Source organism: Manis pentadactyla, chromosome 1, assembly GCF_030020395.1.
Source record: "Manis pentadactyla isolate mManPen7 chromosome 1, mManPen7.hap1, whole genome shotgun sequence".
Taxonomy (NCBI): domain Eukaryota; kingdom Metazoa; phylum Chordata; class Mammalia; order Pholidota; family Manidae; genus Manis; species Manis pentadactyla.
The window spans coordinates 233,927,287-233,944,830 of record NC_080019.1 but is presented as its reverse complement, the minus strand read 5'-3'; the positions used below and the strand labels follow the sequence as shown (position 1 = coordinate 233,944,830).

Below are 17,544 nucleotides of genomic sequence, written 5' to 3'. Positions count from 1 at the left end.
ACTGTTAGTACTGGAATACCTCATTCATTCCTCACCGAGAGCTGAACTGGAGACCATCAACATGCCCATGAGTCAGGCTTGGAGCAGTTCAGCCTAAGGTCACACCGTTGCTGGGTGTCAGACCTGTGTTTCCACCAGGGCTCACTCGTCCACTCCCACCACAGCATGTCTTCCCCAGATCCCACCCAGCACCTGACCTGTCTCTTTAGCTAACATGTGGACACACTGACCTCCACACTTGGGAGCCCTTGTCAGAAATCCCCACTCACACCCCTGCCATGCCCAGCCCATTCCTCTGTAGCTCCAGCCGTCTCCCCCACCCCTTGCTGGTCACCCTGTCTGCTCCTTCCCTTGGCTCTCGACTGAGGCAGGCATAGGCAGAGGAAGATGCCGCCCCTGTATTAGTCCTGGGTCCCCTCCAAGAGGCACCACAGCAAACCCTCACCTCTACCCCACCATGCCACACTGCTGCCACTCAGCCTTGGGTCACGCCTCCAGCCCTCCCACCCTCCTGCCCCATGGCACATCCACTCTCAGGCCTGGGCTTGACTCCACAGCTGGTGATGGAGGACATCTTCATCAGCGGCAACCCCCTGCTGGAGTCTGTGGGGCTTCACGAGCCGCTGGTGGAGGAGCTACGTGGCACGGTCGCCAATGCTGTGCGGCAGGCCTTGGTCCCCCTGCAGGCCTACGCCAGGGAGTACAGAAAGTACCTGGAGCTGAACAACAACGACGTCACCACCTTCCTCAAGTGCGTGCCTGCATCTGTGTCTGCACTGTCTGTGCGACCCCGCCCACCCGCTCATGCCCTCAGCCCCTCCTGTGCCCGCCGTCCACAGGGCCTACCAGACGCAGTGCCCATCGGCTGAGGAGGTGCGGCGGGTGGTACTCACTCACCTGCAGGAGAAAGAGGTCCTGGACAGCTCGCTGCCTAGCAGCATCATCATTGGGCCCTTCTACATCAATGTTGACAACGTCAAGCAGAGCCTATCCAAGAAGTGCAAGGCCCTGGCCACTTCCATGCTGGACATCCTGGCCAAGAATCTGCACAAGGAGGTGTATGATGTACGTGCCCTCTCGCCCAGCCCCAGTGGCTGCAGTGACACACCCACCCTCATGTATGTGGGCAAGTTGTCCCCAGACAGGAGCAGGGCTGTCTGCAGATGCCCAGCCCAGTGGAAGGCTCTGAAAGTCATTGTGACTTGGCCCTATCTATCTGTGGGGAGCTGTCCCCTATGGGAAGTCCCAGGAAGTGGGAGCTGCCGCCTCCTTCCCTAGACTTGTAAAGATCTGGGAACTGCTCACGAGGACCTCCTGGGGTGGGTCATTTCAGGGAGCTAAGAGGCCCGAGAGGTCTGGAGTGTGTGTCAGCTGGGTGCAGAGGGCTGGGGAAAGTGGGCCAGGTGATGCCCTCCTCCTACCACAAGGCCCGGCTGCCCAGTGAGCTGGCTGCAGGATGTGGTGGGGTGGAGGAGGAGCAGCAGGCCCCAGGGAGGGCAAGCGAGGGCATGCGGCCTCTCCAGCACCCTCCTCCTACGGCAGATCTGTGAAGGGTTCCACAGCATCAGCCGCAAGATCTACGAGAAGCCCAACAGCATTGAGGAGTTGGCTGACCTTCGCGATTGGATGAAGGGCATCCCTGAGAAGCTGGTGGGGCTGGAGGTGAGGAGGCGCACGGAACCTGGGGGGCATGGGGCTGCTGTTTGGGTGCTGGGGGCCAGCAGGGGCAGGAGGTCAGGGGCAAGGGGTTTGGGGGAGGTAGATGCACAGAGGACAGGTGGCGAGGAGGGTTATAAGGCTGGGTGCGGGTGGGGGCTCAGAGCTGGGCTGTTCAGGAAGTCAGGAGGGCGGAAAGTATCGGTTAGGGGCTGGAGCTGGAGGTGTGGTGGCCATGGCTCTTGCAGCCCTGAGCCCAATGCTGGCCTGGCACCCCATGCCTTCTTCTCCACCCCTGGCCTCCCCTGTCTGGAAGAGAGCAGCCTCTCCTTAGCTCCTAACCACTTGGGGAGCTCAGTCCCAGTCAACGCCTCCTCTGGGCACTCCGGCAGCTCTTACATCTGTCTGTGCAGGAACGGATTGTGAAGGTCATGGAAGACTACCAGGTCATGGACGAATTCCTTTACAACCTTAGCACGGAAGACTTCAATGACAAGTGAGTGGGAGATTGGTCTCCACCCCAGGTGGCAGGGAGCAGAGGTGAAAGGCAGGTGCTGCAGCGGCTCTATTCAAGTATCCTAGTGGCTACAGGCTGTGCAGCCACACCAGAAATGCCTTTTGAAGATGCCAGAGGCCATGGCTCCAGAGCCAGGTGTCCAGTTGGGCAGGAGGACGTCATTTGGGCCTGTTGGCCTAGAGACCCTATCGCGTTGTCAGTCAGACACACCTGTTTGCCCCGGCCTAGGTCCCCTTGTTTGTGACTGTGGCTCTTTGTTGTCCTTGGGCACGCCAAGGGAAGGCCTCATGGGTAGCAGCCTCAGGCGGGAGCTGCCTGGCTGAGGCTGCAGAGACCCCCTACTGAGGTGCCTCCAGGATGCCAGGGCCTGGGGGAGGCCAGCACTGTCTCCTGGGAGCCCAGGCCGGGAGCCACAGCGCTGGCTTCACAGAGCACCCTGGTGAAGGTGGCCCCCAGCATTGGCGCTCCCAAGCCACCTGCAGGTGGAATCCCTGAATGCCCACATCTTCCAGGGAGAGGGGAGCTGGCCTGGTGGCCCTGGTTGGTCACCAAGGCGTTGCAGACTAGAGGCTATCACTCTGCCTCCTCTGAGCGGCAGCCCCTCCAGACCCTGGGGTGTAAGAGGGAGCTCAGCCTCACTCCTCTCATTTTGGACATTGCTCCCCCGGGCCCCATCACTGTACAGGGCACACTGGATCTGCATCCCCAGGGCAGGGATGGCCTCCTCTGCCAGGCAGGCCCGCACCCCGATGTGCCAACAGCTGCCTCCCAGCCTATGCCTGGGACGCATTTGCCCAGCTCAGACGGGATTCCCTGCCTGCCCCACCCACCTGCTGATCGCAGCTGGGATACTCCCCCACCCCACTGCTGCCCCTCCCAGGTGGGCCGCCACCAACTGGCCTTCTAAGCTCCTGGGGCAGGTGGAGGTGGTGCGGCAACAGCATGTGGAAGAAGAGGATAAGTTCCGCAGAATCCAGATCATGGATCAGAACAACTTCCAGGAGAAGCTGGAGGGGCTGCAGGTGCGGCTGCTGAGGGCTCCACTACGATGTGCTCTCTGCCAGGCCAGCATGCATGCACACGCACATGCCCGCCCACATGCACACATGCGCACACACGCCCGCCCGCACAAATATGCACTCTCCAGGGCGGGGCTCACCTCAGGCCTGCAGGAGGTGGTGTTAGTGTTTGATGGGTGAATTGGTGGATGAGTGAACAAATGGCTACCGGATTGAACTGAAAGGCTGGAGGGGTGCCTGGGCGGCAAAGGACCCCACCTCTTCATTCTGTCTCCCCTGCCCTGGTAGGCAATGCGCACAGTGCCTAGGGCACTGGGTCTTTCTCCAATCTCACTGTGTTCCCACAGGGCAGTTGGCCTGCCTGTGACAGGCCAGGAGCCTACTCAACCTGGAACTGGGAAGGGATCCTGGGGGCCTAGGGCTTCCTGGGTGTATGGGGTGCTGAGCATGGGTGGGGCCACTGAGGCCCCTGACCTCGTGCTCCTTGGCCCACAGCTGGTGGTAGCTGGCTTCTCCACCCACATGGAGGTTCTGCGAGCGCACGAGATCGCCAACGAGGTGCGGCGGGTCAAGAAGCAGCTGAAGGACTGCCAGCAGCTGGCTGCTCTCTACAACAACCGCGAGCGCATCTTTGGCTTGCCCACCACAAGCGTAGGCCTCCTGCGGTGTACCCGACCCCTGGGCTTGAGGAAGGGCCCCAGCATCTATGGACACATCCAAACCCTAGGTGGCAGGGCGCTGGCATTTGAGGGGCAGGGCTAAACAGGCTGCAGAGAGAAAACCCACCCCTGGCCCTCGGGGCCAGGAGCCTGGCTGGAACAGACAGGAGGCCTGACGGTCAGTGCAGGCTTTGCTCAGCCACTCAGGGCCCAGAGCCTGTGTGGGGCAGGCAGAAGAGAGGGCAGGCCTGAGGCCATGGGGTCAGGATCAGGGACGGCAGCCAGTGCAAGGAGGCAGAGAGGGCCCGGCCCAAGAAGGAGCAGCATGGGGGGCTCCCCAGACAGCCCTGCTCTTCTGCCCTTGCAGTATGACAAGCTGACCCAGATGGTGAAGGAGTTTCAGCCCTACCTGGACCTCTGGACCACAGCCTCTGACTGGCTGCGCTGGTCTGAGAGCTGGATGAACGACCCTCTGTCAGCCATTGATGCTGAGCAGCTGGAGAAGAATGTCACCGAGTCCTTTAAGACCATGCACAAGTGTGTGAAGCAGTTCAAGGACATCCCAGGTAGGCAGCCAAGCTGGCCTAGCCCTTCCTTCCTCTCCTGTGCTGGCTGCTTCTCATTCCTGCCTGCCCTGCCCGGCAGCCTGCCAGGACGTGGCCTTAGACATCCGGGCCCGCATCGAGGAGTTCAAGCCATACATCCCGCTGATCCAGGGGCTGCGCAACCCTGGCATGCAGACCCGGCACTGGGACATGCTATCCAATGAGATCAACATTAATGTCAGGCCCAAGGCGAACCTGACCTTCGCTCGCTGCCTCGAGATGAACCTGCAGGATCACATCGAGAACATCAGCAAAGTGGCCGAGGTGGCCGGCAAGGAGTATGCCATTGAGCAGGTGGGCAGCCACCAGCAGGCCTGCCCTGCCCCGTGCAGGCTCTGCCCGATGGGGAGGAGGACAGTGCTGGGCTCTGTCCCCCGGGGCCATTCAGCAGTCCCAGGGGCTGGGGTGCATTCTCTTCCATGAGTTAACAGTGTGGTGGGCTTGGCGCAGCGTCCAGCATCCCTGTCACACTCGGTTACTCCTCTCGAGGTATGTCCTCTCCCAGGAAGGAGCTGGTAGCACTGCCCTCATAATTAAGAGCAAATTAAGGCTCAGAGAGGTTCAGCAACCAGCAAGGGCCTGCCTGGCACCTTGGCTGCCTCCCACACGCACATGCATCTTGTATGCATGCAGCGCACATGTGAGAGCCACTCAGCCATGCAGTCAGAGGGGCCTGTGGGGAATTTGCTGACCAGACAAGCTGAGAGTATTTGCCAGAGGGGCCCATGAAGGTCCAGGGCTGCCGGGACCTGGCCTGACAACCCCCTACCCCAGGCCCTGGACAAGATGGAGAAGGAATGGTCGACCATCCTGTTCAACGTGGTGCCCTACAAGGAGACGGATACCTATATCCTCAAGAGCCCCGACGAGGCCTCGCAGCTGCTGGACGACCACATTGTCATGACCCAGAGCATGTCCTTCTCTCCCTACAAGAAGCCCTTTGAGCAGCGCATCAACTCCTGGGAGAGCAAGCTGAAGCTGACCCAGGTGGGCCCTCCTTGGCCCTGCCCTGCCCTCGTGCACCTCTCCTCTGTGGTGTCCAGGGTCTCCGAGCATTGGGGTGCCTTGCCTGGGTTGTGCAGCTCCCAGTCATCTGATGGGCCCCTCATTCAGAGGAGGCAACAGAATGGGATATGCTCTCTCTGCTGGGGGGCAGCTTGGAACTGTTTCCCAACCTGTGGCGGAGTTGGGCTGTGAGAGCTGCCCATGGACCTTGCAGGGCTGCCTGGGCTTGGGACAACTGGGACCTGCAGTCTCGGAACTTTTGGGCTGGACTCCACCACGCCCTGGGCTCCTCAAGGCCCTCTCCTGCTCTGCCCTGGGCCTCACTTGCTGGCTCGGGATGAGGGGGCCAGGGCACTGAAGATTTCCTGTCTTCAGCTCTCAGTGCCACAGGCAGGGGTCTGCAGAGGGGCAGAGGATTGTCCTGAGGTCAGGCCTATGTGTGATTCAGACAGCTCCTTCCCGGGGCCTTCCTGGGAGCTGCGTAGAAACCACCCATGAAGGCCAGATGCCAGGAATGGGTAGTCGGTTTGCACACTCGCAGGATCACCCTGAGATGCCTGACTGTCACTGTTGTCCCCGTCTCCCTCTTTTCTCATGCTGCCCTGAGACTTCCACCTTCCCTCTCCCCCAAGGCCCAGCGTCAGGCAGCCCTCCCAGCTTCCCTTGTACCTGCCCGCAGGCTGTGCCTGTCGGGGCCCTTGGCGGTGCCTCCTACGGAGCATGGCACACATCAGGCGCTTGGTGATTCCAAGGCAGAGCTGGACGTTTAGTGGACTGTGGGCTCTTCAAGGCGGCGACCACATCCTATTCCCTGTGTTTCTCCTGGTGCCCACATGTGCCTGGCACAGAGCAGGACATGACACATATCTCTTGAGGAAGAAGCTGAATAAATGAATGAATGGATGAGTTTGCTTTAATAGGAAAAGACCAAATGTAAATCCTGACAAGGGAGTTTGGAGGCAGAAGGGAAAGTGGCCTGTTTTGAAGCTGTCTCACTCTTGGACTGATGTTTCAAGCATATTTTGGGGATCTCCAGCCTAGGGAATCCCAGGGTCACAGACCTGAAGTCCTCCCGGGAAGGAGACTGCTTTGATCTCCGTGCACTGGCTCTTTTCCTGCTACTTCACAGCTCATTGGTCTGTGTGCAGCCTCTTGCGGGGAAAGAGTGGCTCCCCAGCTCTGCTGGAGGCAAGGGCGTCCTGTGGGGAGCTTGGGGTTTCCCTGGAGGGCAGGCATCCGTGCAGCCTCTTTGCGCCCTGGAGCCCTGTGACTGACAGCATTCTGGGAATTTCCCCAGGTACTGGCTCTGGTGCCCAGTGTTCCAGCCAGCAGTCCCGTGAGGTGAAACATCTGGGTCGTGAGGGACAGGACCCAGTTTGGACTCCAGTCCCTGACCATCCATGCCCCATCCAGGAGGTGCTAGAGCGGTGGCTGGACTGCCAGCGGTCCTGGCTCTACCTGGAGCCCATCTTCAGCTCCGAGGACATCAACCAGCAGCTGCCCGTGGAGAGCAAGCGCTACCAGACGATGGAGCGGATCTGGAGAAAGATCATGAGGAATGCCTACGAGAGCCGGGAGGCGAGCTCCCCCGGGACGCATGGCTGGGACCGCTGAGGGCCCCGACCACACTGTGCACAGCCTCCCGACTGAGAAAGATTGGAGGACACGTCTAAGGCTTTGGTCTTGGCCTGTGTCCCTGAGTGGGCTCTCCCTTCCTGAGAAACGGAATAGTTGATAGTATTCCTCTTGGATTTGCAGTCCATATTAGCATTTTAAAGGCCCTGACAAGTCCTGCAGAAAAAAAAAATCATACTGCTTGGCTTTGTTTTGCCCTAATTTTTTTGACCATAGACTTTTTTCTGTGGGACAGGAGTGCTGGATGCAGCACTTGGCTTTCCCAACCCCCTTCCTTCCCAGGCCCCACACTGAGGGTCTCTGGCTGGTGGGGGTGCCCTCTGAGCCCACCTTGCTGCCTCCCAGTTGGACCGTGCTCACTTCCCATCTCTCTCTGGCCTGGGCCACGCAGGTAATCAATGTGTGCTCTGACCAGAGGCTGCTGGACAGTCTGCGGGACTGCAACAAGCTGCTGGACATGGTGCAAAAGGGCCTCAGCGAGTACCTGGAGACCAAACGGAGTGCCTTCCCCAGGTGGGCGCTGCCTGGCCCTTGCCCACTCTGTCAGTGCCAGCTCACAAGGCTGGCCGCAGGGACCCACTCCTCCACCCCCTGGCAGATTCTACTTCCTGTCAGACGATGAACTCCTCGAGATCTTGTCCCAAACGAAGGACCCCACAGCTGTGCAGCCCCACCTTCGCAAGTGCTTCGAGAATATCGCCCGGGTGGGTAGCAGCCTGGGGTTCAGGGCTGGGAGCAGGGGCACCTTCCCAGAGCAGATAGCCCTCCTCTCACCAGGTCCCTGTGGCAGGAAATGAGGCAGCAAGTTATTGAGGTTCCTGGCCTGGAGAGGAAGGTCAGCTTCAGGACGCCCAGCTCAGAACTGGATGACGTCCAGTCATCCGGGGAAGCTCTGTCCCCCGGAACACTGAGGTGCCCGATGGGTTGAGCAACTCGAGGCCAGGAACTCCTGTCCTTGTCCTTATCCTCACCTACAAGGGAGGCCACACTGGCCTGTGAAGGAGGGGGACAAGCATGTGGCCTGAATGGGCCACAGGCAGGGATGAGGCAGAGGCAGACCCCCCTGCCTGCACACAGTGAGGGAAGGCCCAGCCAAGGCATGAGCTCTGGAGGGGCCCCTGACGCGAGCTCCCTTCGGAAGGTGGAGGGCAGGTTGGGGTCAGCACTGGGCTGCAGTAGGTGGGGCCTGCGGGCACGCCTGGGGTAACCCTGATTCCCCTCACCCCCAGCTGCTGTTCCAGGAGGACCTGGAGATCACGCACATGTACTCAGCCGAAGGGGAGGAGGTAGAGCTGTCCGCCTCCATCTACCCGTCCGGCAACATGGAGGACTGGCTGCGGGGGGTGGAGCACGGCATGAAGGCCAGCATGCGGGACATCATTGAGAGGGCCATTAAGGCCTACCCCACGGTGAGCACGCCCCCTGGCCCCCGCTGCCCCGCTGGGGCTGGGCCGTCTGCCTGCCTCTTCCTCAGGTTGTAGCCTTGACTGCTGGGGTCTCCAGGGGCAGGAGTCCTTGAGGCCTGCTCAGGGCAGAATGTGCAAACATGCTCTGGAAAGCAAGACTTTCTCCTAACGACACTCAGTCCCTGTTTTGATGTTTCGGGGGCTCGCTGTGCACCGAAGCCCCATGCTGGGCCTTCCCCCACATTCCCTCTCTTGGCCCAGACTCAGCAGCTGGCCTGGGAGTTCAGCCTTAGCCAGTCAGCTCAGAGATGTTTTCTGCCTAAAGACGTGTGATCCACTGTGGCAGTTGGCATTTGAACCCTGGACTGTATCCCCGATCCTGGGCTCCCACCCCCAGGGCCCCCACCCCCAGCACTGTGTCCCCGCCATCCTGGGCCTCCACCCCTCTGCTTCAGGGCCTCCTCTGCTGAGGAAGTGAAGACTGCCCAGTTCCCAGTAGCCGAGTTTAAGGGCTTCTCTGCTTAAGTGGAATTAACAACTTGAGCCCAGAAGTGCAGGCAAAGCTGCAGGGTTAGGGCTGGCAGCTGCCTGGGTCAACCTGCCTGTGTTTTCTTCCCAGATGCCCAGGACCCGATGGGTTCTGAACTGGCCTGGCCAGGTGACCATTGCTGGGTGCCAGACATACTGGACCATGGAGGTGGCAGAAGCCCTGGAGGCCAGCAGCCTCAGTGACCAGCTGTTCCCCCAGCTCACCCAGCAGGTGGGAGGCAGGGGGTCATCATCAGTTCTCTGCACATCCTCCACACTGAGAGAGCTCAGTGCATCCCAGACCATCAGAACCCCCAGGATGGAGGGGTCGATCCTGGCAGAAGCCCACCACCTGTGCAAGGGGCAGGGAGCCTACCTGAGTGTGACCATGCTGATCTCTGATGGTGTCCCCTGACTTGTGCAGCTCAGTGACCTGGTGACCCTCGTGAGGGGGAAGCTGTCTCGCATGCAGCGGGCCGTGCTGTCGGCACTGATTGTCATTGAGGTCCACGCCAAGGATGTGGTGAGCAAGCTGATCCGGGAGAGTGTGGCCAGTGTGAGTGACTTCGAATGGATCTCCCAGCTGAGGTGAGGATGCAGGGGTCCCTGGCCTGACTGTGAACGGGGCTGGGGCAGCAACAGGAGGGGCGAGGGTGGGGCAGTCCGCAGCAGGCTGGCCCCGGCCCCCACGGCTTTGGGACAAGCTGGTGGGAGAACCCAAAAGAAACACCTCTCCTCAGCCCCCTACCCTACCCAGTGGCCAGGGGTCCCCATAGCCTGGGAACTGATCTCCTTGCCATGCCAGGTACTACTGGGCGAATAACAACCTGTCCATCCGGGCCGTGAATGCTGAGTTCATCTATGGTTACGAGTACCTAGGCAATAGCGGGAGGCTGGTGATCACACCCCTCACCGACAGGTGAGGCCCCCTCCTCACCTCCCACCCACTAGGACCCTCCCTCCAGCTCCAGCTAGCCCAGGAGTCCAGGGACCACAGGGCGCAGTCAGCCCGTGACGAGCCAGTCCAGCAAAGCAGTGCAGGGCTAGGAGCATGGGCTGTGGGTTCAAAACCAGCTCTGCCTGCCCTGAGGAGCCATGGGCAGGGGATAAACTCTCTGTGCCTTAATTTCCTCTGCTGCCTCCTTAGGGAGTTGGAGTTGTGAGAGTTTCATGAGCTAATGCATAAAGCTCTCAGGGAGCATCTAATGGATGTGAGCTTTAGTAATTTTATCAGGTATTTCTTTGAATGTGCCAGAGGAATTGATCTTGAGAGAACTAATGGGTGAGGCCTGTCATAAAGTGCACAGTTCTCTTCTACAGCAATCACCCATTTCCATAGTTAGTAGCAGCTAGATTTTCAACTTGGGTTTTGAATACGAACGTGGTATGGCCTCAGGTTGGCCATCCCTGCAGGTTCCTGAACAAAATTCTGCAGGGCCATGGGGTTAGGGAAGGAAGCACTTGGCAGGTGGCTGGCTCCAATCCTGACCCCAGCAGCCTGTGCTGGGCACACCTGGACCCCCGAGGGGAGACAGGGCCAGGAGCTGCCCACTGAGGCCCCACCCACGGGGCCTAAAGGGGGAAGGCTCTCCCTCCCTGTGTGTGTGTAAATCCTGAGGAAGGTGCATGACACATGCCTGCCTCCTCTCACTCCTGTAGGTGCTACCTGACCCTGACTGGGGCCCTGCACCTCAAGTTTGGGGGCGCCCCAGCTGGCCCAGCTGGCACAGGGAAAACTGAAACCACCAAAGACCTGGGCAAGGCGCTGGCCATCCAGACTGTTGTGTTCAACTGCTCTGACCAGCTCGACTTCATGGCCATGGGCAAGTTCTTCAAGGGCCTGGCCAGGTGAGGCTGGGCGCGAGGGCGGCACAGGGGGGTAGGAAGGCAGAGCTCCCCCAGGGACATGGCCAGAGAGGAGCCTCACAGGATGGAGGAGGAGACAGGACGGGCTCACAGGAGTCAGAGGCTCCGCTCCGGGCAGGCACCTGGGTGGGGTGGCAGGCCGTGGGGTTGTGGCCGAGCTGCAAGGGATCGCTGTGGAGGGCTTCCTCCCCCGCAGTCGGCCTGGAGGCGCCAGGTGGGCTCTGTGCTCACACTGCTGGTGCCCTCCCCTCACTTAGTGCTGGGGCCTGGGCCTGCTTCGACGAGTTCAACCGCATCGATGTCGAGGTGCTGTCTGTGGTGGCTCAGCAGATCACCACCATTCAGAAGGCACAGCAACAGCGGGTGAGCCTCGGGGCTGCCACCCCATGCCTCCCCAAGGCTACCACTCACCACAGTGCCCGCCGTGCCCATGCTGCCACATGACCCCATGCCGGCAGGGTGAGAAGCCAGGCTCTCAGGCTTCCCTGAGCCCGGCCCTCTCATCTCACGGGGGACTGGGGACTGGCACTCCCCCACTTTGTACAGCTGCCCCTGGGGGTTCTTGTCGCCAGGCAGGGCGCCCACACCCTCACCGCACTCTGGGACAGCGCCCAGGCTGAGCTGCGGTGGGTGAAGGGGTTCCTCCCCACATCCAGACCTTATGGAAAGCCCAGCCACTCATTCTTCCTCTCAGAGTATTCAGAGACCTTCTTCTGGGGACAAGAGCTGGAATCTGGCAGGTGCCCCAGCGCTACCCAGTAGGGCTCTGGGTCCTGGTCAGAGCTGAACTTGCCCAGGTTGAGGGAAAATCAATGTCAGGGGTGGAAGGAGTGGGGATCAGGAAATAGACCACCTCAGGCAGCCGAGGCCTGAAGGGCCCCTGGAACCCCAGGCCTAAGGCCAGCTCCTGAGAGGGTAGTCAGCCCACGATAAGGGTCCAGGGCAGGCAGGCCAGCCATAGCCAGGACAGGGGCAGCAGTGGGACAGAGGCCCACACGGAGAGGGGCGGTGAGCCGGACCTTTCCCTCTAGGTGGAGCGCTTTGTGTTCGAAGGCGTTGAGATCCCGCTCGTGCCTTCCTGCGCCGTGTTCATCACCATGAACCCGGGATACGCCGGCCGCACTGAGCTGCCCGATAACCTGAAGGTGAGTTCAGGTCCAGGAGGCCCGCCCAGCCACGGAGAGGAGGCCCCAGGCTCGTCCTCAGGGCTTGGGAGAAGTCGGAGGGCAGGCCCAGTCAAGGGACAGAATCTAACGGGCAGAGTGGTCCTGCTCGGGAGTGTGAGCCTCAGCATGGCAGGCGTGGTGCCGAGGCGAATCCGAGCAGCAGTGGGGGAGGAGAGCACAGAGGCTGCGTTCTGCACATCCCAGTCCGGAGGGTGGGTGGTGCTCTGGGAGAGGAGGTCCGCCTCCCCTCCACATGCACACCACGTGCCCCAGGCGCTCTTCCGGCCTGTGGCCATGATGGTCCCGGATTACGCCATGATTGCCGAGATCTCCCTCTACTCCTTTGGCTTCAACGAGGCCAGTGTGCTGGCCAAGAAGATCACAACCACCTTCAAGCTGTCCTCCGAGCAGCTCAGCTCCCAGGTGAGGCCCTGCCCCAGCCAGGTTCCAGGCTCAGAGCTGCTGCCTGTCCCCAGTGACCCATGGAAAAGGAATTACATCCTCATGCTCAGCTGAGAACACCGAGGTCCTAAGCAGCTGAGAGCCTGGCGAGGCTCACGCAGCACATGGGAGGGAGCTGGAGCTGGAGTGGGAGCAGGTGTCCACCTGGGCTGTTCAGGTGCGAGGGAGGGTCAGCCCTTAGGAGGCCAGGAGCCACACAACCTCAGGCTGGGGAGCAGGAGTGGGACACCAGTCCCCCCACCCCGAGCCTCCCACCACCGTGGGCCTTCCCCTCGGGGCTGAGCCCCGGTTCCAGCACAGACACTGTTGGAATAGGTGCTGGCAGGGTGGACGGCTTTCCCGTTTGGCTCCATTCTCAGGCCGGCGCTGTCTTGCGGTGGCAGAGATGAGCCCCACCTCTGGGACTACATGCTTCCAGCTTAGTTTCTTTTTCCAAATAGGTCCAGAAAAAGTCCCTGGTATCACCCTCATGGGCCCTCTCTGGGTGACCTGCTGTGCACAAACACGAATTGCCACGGCCAGAGGGAAACCGCACTGCCTTAGGTCGGCGGGGTGGGCCACTGAAACCCGCAGGCTGGAGGGATGCCATCTGTTACTGGGAGAAGCAGTGACTGTCCACCACAGTTGCCCAGGGTGCTCGCACCTCGCACACCCAACCTTCCACTTTCAACCTTTCACTTTCACCTTCACCATGTGGTTCTGGAATTGCACTCAACCCTTCCCAGGTGGCCATGACCTAGAGTCAAGCCCAGACTGTTCACCCAGCTCCAAGTCCAGGATATCCGGGAAATGTGCTGGCCTGTGGGTCAGGTCCAGACATGACTCTTACTGTCAGAGAGCAGAGCACTAGACGTGGCCGTTTGCAGCACACCTGCTGCATAATGCAGAGCAGCAGAGCCGGTGGCCGGGCCGACAGGGCGGGTCCGGGGAGATGTTCTGAGAGAATGCTAGAAGGAAGCTCGAAAGCCATGGAGGCTGACCCGCTGGGGGCAGACAGGAAACTCCTCCATTCATGTTTGCAATGAAACAAGGCACGAGCACCTCCTTACTCTGGTGCTCTGCCCCAGGGATTTAGCCCTGATCGACCCCAAGGGTCTGAGAGCCAAGCAGGGGTGAGAACAAGTAACCTGGCAAAGGAGAGGCCACTGGAGGACCCTGGTAGTGGGGGCACGCAGGTGGTCGCAGAGGCCTGCAGGGGAAGCCGTGGGCCAGGTACCAGGTGGGAGGCAGGGTGTTCCAGGCAGAAGCCCCGAGAGGGACTGTGTCTACCCACCCCTCCTCCCGTATGCCGGTGACAGGACCACTATGACTTCGGGATGAGGGCTGTGAAGACCGTGATCTCGGCGGCCGGGAACCTGAAGCGAGAACACCCCAGCATGAACGAGGTGAGCTCCCTCTGGGCATGTCGGGGAGCAGGGCTCCAGCATGGCTGGAGTTGTCTGGCTTGGCCAGTCTAACAGCTCCACGGCCTCTGCTGCAGGAGCTCATCTGCCTCCGGGCCATCCGAGACGTGAATGTGCCCAAGTTCCTGCAGGAGGACCTCAAGCTCTTCTCGGGGATTGTCTGCGACCTGTTCCCCACCATCAAGGAGGAGGGGACTGATTACGGCATCCTGGACAAGGCCATCCGTGGGGCCTGCGAGAAGAGCAACCTGCAGGACGTGGATGGTGAGCCCGAGGCGACTGAGGAGGGCTGGCTCCAGGGCAGGTGGCAGGCAGGGCTGCCGAGCCTCAGGGTGCCACATGCTGGCAAGTGGGCCACCGGCTGGGCTTTTTGCCAAGCAGCCCAGGGGGAGGGCAGGTGGCACAGCCCTGTGCCCACGGGAACCCTTCAAGTGACGGCTGTCTAGGAAAACCCGTCCTCCTGCCCCCTTGCAGGACTTCTGCCACCAGATGTGCACCCTTTGCCCACCCTGACCACTGCTCCGACACCCACTGGGGGTCCTGTAACTTAGTTCAATTCCGACGCTACTTGGAATGAGCCAGACCCCACAGGTTAAGGGTGCAGTGAAGACACCTCCCACTTCAGATGCCAGTCACAAGTGGCAGGTTCCCATGGTGCCCACGGCTTCTGGACGACTGGCCACAGATCAGATGTCCCCTGGCCCACTTGGTTCCTCAGGCCTGATCATTTGCTAGAACAGCTCTCACAACTGGGGGAGACCCTCACCTGTGTTCACTGGCTTGTTATGTAGTAAGGGGTACGATGAACAGCCAGGAGAAGAGATACGCAGGGACTGGTCTGTGCTCATGGCCTGGGGTGCATCCCCCTAGCACGGGGCTGTGCCCAGCTCTCCAAAGCTTGTACTTTTGGGATTAGCAGCAATTAACTCCACTGCCAGCCCCTCTCTCCTGTCCAGACAATGGGAAGTGGGCATGAAAGTGCCAAGCTTCTAATCATGATTTGGCCCTTCTGGTGACCAGCCCCCACCCAGGAGCCCACCACCAAGACCCACCTCATTAGCATAGAAGATGGACCTGGCACTCAGGCAATCACCGAGTCTTGGGAGCTCTGTGCCAGAAGTGGGGCCGAGACAGCTATATATGGCTATTCTTTCACACTGGGGAAGCAGGTGCCACCCTGTCCCTGGTGAGGAGCAGCCCCTGGGTCTGCTGCCCCCCGTTATCCTCACTTGCTTGGCGGGAATGGGCTTTCTGTCTTGGCCGAGGAGATGGCAAGGTGTAGCCTGTCCCTGCCCCTGCCTTTGGAGACGGGCTCCATCCACATGCAGAATGTCCTGTGGGACAAGCGTCACTGTGCCCAGGAGCGTTTGGACCCTTGCCAGAACTGCTTGTTGCAAAGGCCACCATGCTGCTGGAAGGGAAGTCACCCTCCAGTGGGCACCCTCCCAGCCCTCCTCCCAGACAGGAGGTGGGGGCCTCAGCCCAGCCGCCCCGTGGCCATGCTGCCTGAGCTCTTACCCTTCTGACCCTTAGCTCTCCTGCGCCTCCTGGCCTGTCCTTTGTCGGGTGGCGGGAGTCTCCGGCCACCCCAGCCTCCTTTGGGGCCAGGCCTGCTGTGCTTTGAGGCCTCCCCTGTGTCCTCTGCTGCTCGTCATTCCCTGCGTGGCTCTAAGGCCACCTCTCGCCTCGCAGGCCTCAGCAGGCTTGTGGAATGAAGCCTCAAACAACTCTTCTCTCCCCTTGCCCTTGGGGCAGCTTTGCTTCCCCTGAATAATCGGGCCCTGTCCCTGTGGCAGGACCCCTAGACCTGCAGTGCTGCAGCCCCCACCCCCTGCCCCCACTCCAGGCTTCCCTCCTCGTGCGGGTCTGTGCCACCTTCCCTGCAGCTCTGGTCTCGGTCAGAGCTCCTGGCTGGCCCCAGGACCCTGTGCCTGGGGTCTGCCTCTCAACGGCCAGCACTGACTCGGGGCGGTGCTCTCGGCAGGCTGGGCAGTAGCTCCGGGCTGAAGTTTTTTCTGGGGCCCGGCACAGCTGACACTGAGCAGGCCGGTGCTGCTGGACACCTGCCCAGTGGATGTTAGGGAGTGACAGTCACAGTGGAAATGTTGGCTGGCTGTTGGCAGAGAGCTCCTCCCGTGCTGAGGGCTGCTCCTGCTCTTCCCGTGAGGACTGCCACTGTCCTCACTTCCTGGGGTCTCTTGGCAAGCCAGTACCCTGACCCCCGGGTGCTCTGCTGTGTCCTCCAGGCTTCCTGACCAAGTGCATCCAGCTCTACGAGACCACGGTGGTGCGGCACGGCCTCATGCTCGTCGGGCCCACAGGCTCGGGCAAGAGTAGTGTAAGTGGAGCCAGGCGGACAGCCCGCTTGGCCTGCAGCCCGCTTCAGCCCTGCCCTCCAGGGAGCCGGGAGGCTCAGTCAGGCTGCCTCCCCCAGTGTTACAGGGTCCTAGCTGCAGCCATGACGATGCTGGCAGGGCAGCCGTCCACCAGCGGCGGCGTGTACGAGGCCGTCAGCTACCACGTGCTCAACCCCAAGTCCGTCACCATGGGCCAGCTGTATGGGGAGTTCGACCTGCTCACCCACGAGTGGTGAGTGGCCCCTGAGCTGCCTCTGGGGACCGCCCTGATCCCGGGCCTCTGGAGGCTGTGGGCCCCTCTCCCTCCCTCAGCCCACTGGAGGTCGGCAGCTCCGCCTCTGGAAGCAGATGCTGGCCCCCGGCCACCACGGCAGGTCCTCACTAAGCGACCTTCCCGTCGGGCCTTGGCGCCGTCCTCTGCAGAGTGGGGGTGATAAAGCCACCACTGGGGCGGTAAGCAGACAGTGAGCTTAACGCGGGGAGATGCCCCGACGGCGGCACTTAATAAGGGCACAGCAAGCGTGGGCCGCAATCCCTGCCCCAGGAGAGGCTGGCGGGCCCTCTCAGGGCCTCTGTGGCCAGGCATTTCAGGGGACTGAGCTGGCAGGTCAGTTCCAAAGTTCAGCCCCTGGGGACCTTTCTCTGAGGCGATTCTGTTCCAGGGGGAGTCTCCCGTCCTGTTTGGGGCATCTGCTTGGCTCCAGTGCTCTGGGAACCCAGCTGGGGATGGGCACCAGAGAGGGGCAGTCACCCATCTTGCCACATATGGGCCTGTGCTGCTTCCCCATTTCTGGTGAAGGGTCTCATGCACACCCACTCGAGGCCCCTGTGTGGGTAGGTGGGGGGCCTGGGGACCTGGTCAGCAGAATGCCCCCCCCCACTCCCTTTCCTGGCATTCAGTGCCTCAGAAGCCTGGGCCCCCCGGGTTTGTGGCAGGAGTTAGGTGCCCTCCTGCCCAGCCCCTGCTCTCTCAGCTAGGTTGTTTACCCCTGCTCCACCTTTGTCCTCTCCAGACCTCCATTTCTGCTGTCACCTCCTTCCCCATTTCCTTTTTTTTTTCTTCCTGGGATGTTACCTTTTATCTTCCTTTAATGTAACTTTGGTGGGTATTCCACAGGGGGTATGTAAGCACACATTTTCATTACACTATGTTGCACCAAAAAGTCCCGTGCTGCCTATTACAATTTTTAAGTGAATGAAGATAATGAAGAAAATAAAACAAGCAGAGCAGGGCCAGCCTACTATCCGGCCTCCCGGCGC

General features: G+C 60.8%; 1 protein-coding gene across 1 annotated transcript in view; it reads left to right on the top strand.

Moving 5' to 3' along the window:
* Positions 1-17,544, top strand: part of DNAH1 (dynein axonemal heavy chain 1) — a 73,537-nt gene that overhangs the window by 30,508 nt on the left and 25,485 nt on the right. The window contains exons 13-36 of the mRNA XM_057486850.1: positions 558-751; positions 840-1,065; positions 1,543-1,662; positions 2,070-2,152; positions 3,054-3,195; positions 3,688-3,843; positions 4,219-4,417; positions 4,497-4,750; positions 5,231-5,443; positions 6,875-7,039; positions 7,488-7,609; positions 7,695-7,800; positions 8,326-8,505; positions 9,122-9,262; positions 9,455-9,618; positions 9,836-9,949; positions 10,690-10,878; positions 11,154-11,259; positions 11,928-12,041; positions 12,336-12,485; positions 13,823-13,909; positions 14,005-14,191; positions 16,174-16,265; positions 16,362-16,516. Of these exons, the coding sequence (XP_057342833.1) occupies positions 558-751; positions 840-1,065; positions 1,543-1,662; positions 2,070-2,152; positions 3,054-3,195; positions 3,688-3,843; positions 4,219-4,417; positions 4,497-4,750; positions 5,231-5,443; positions 6,875-7,039; positions 7,488-7,609; positions 7,695-7,800; positions 8,326-8,505; positions 9,122-9,262; positions 9,455-9,618; positions 9,836-9,949; positions 10,690-10,878; positions 11,154-11,259; positions 11,928-12,041; positions 12,336-12,485; positions 13,823-13,909; positions 14,005-14,191; positions 16,174-16,265; positions 16,362-16,516 (3,659 nt within the window). The remainder of the gene's footprint in view (positions 1-557; positions 752-839; positions 1,066-1,542; positions 1,663-2,069; positions 2,153-3,053; positions 3,196-3,687; positions 3,844-4,218; positions 4,418-4,496; positions 4,751-5,230; positions 5,444-6,874; positions 7,040-7,487; positions 7,610-7,694; positions 7,801-8,325; positions 8,506-9,121; positions 9,263-9,454; positions 9,619-9,835; positions 9,950-10,689; positions 10,879-11,153; positions 11,260-11,927; positions 12,042-12,335; positions 12,486-13,822; positions 13,910-14,004; positions 14,192-16,173; positions 16,266-16,361; positions 16,517-17,544) is intronic.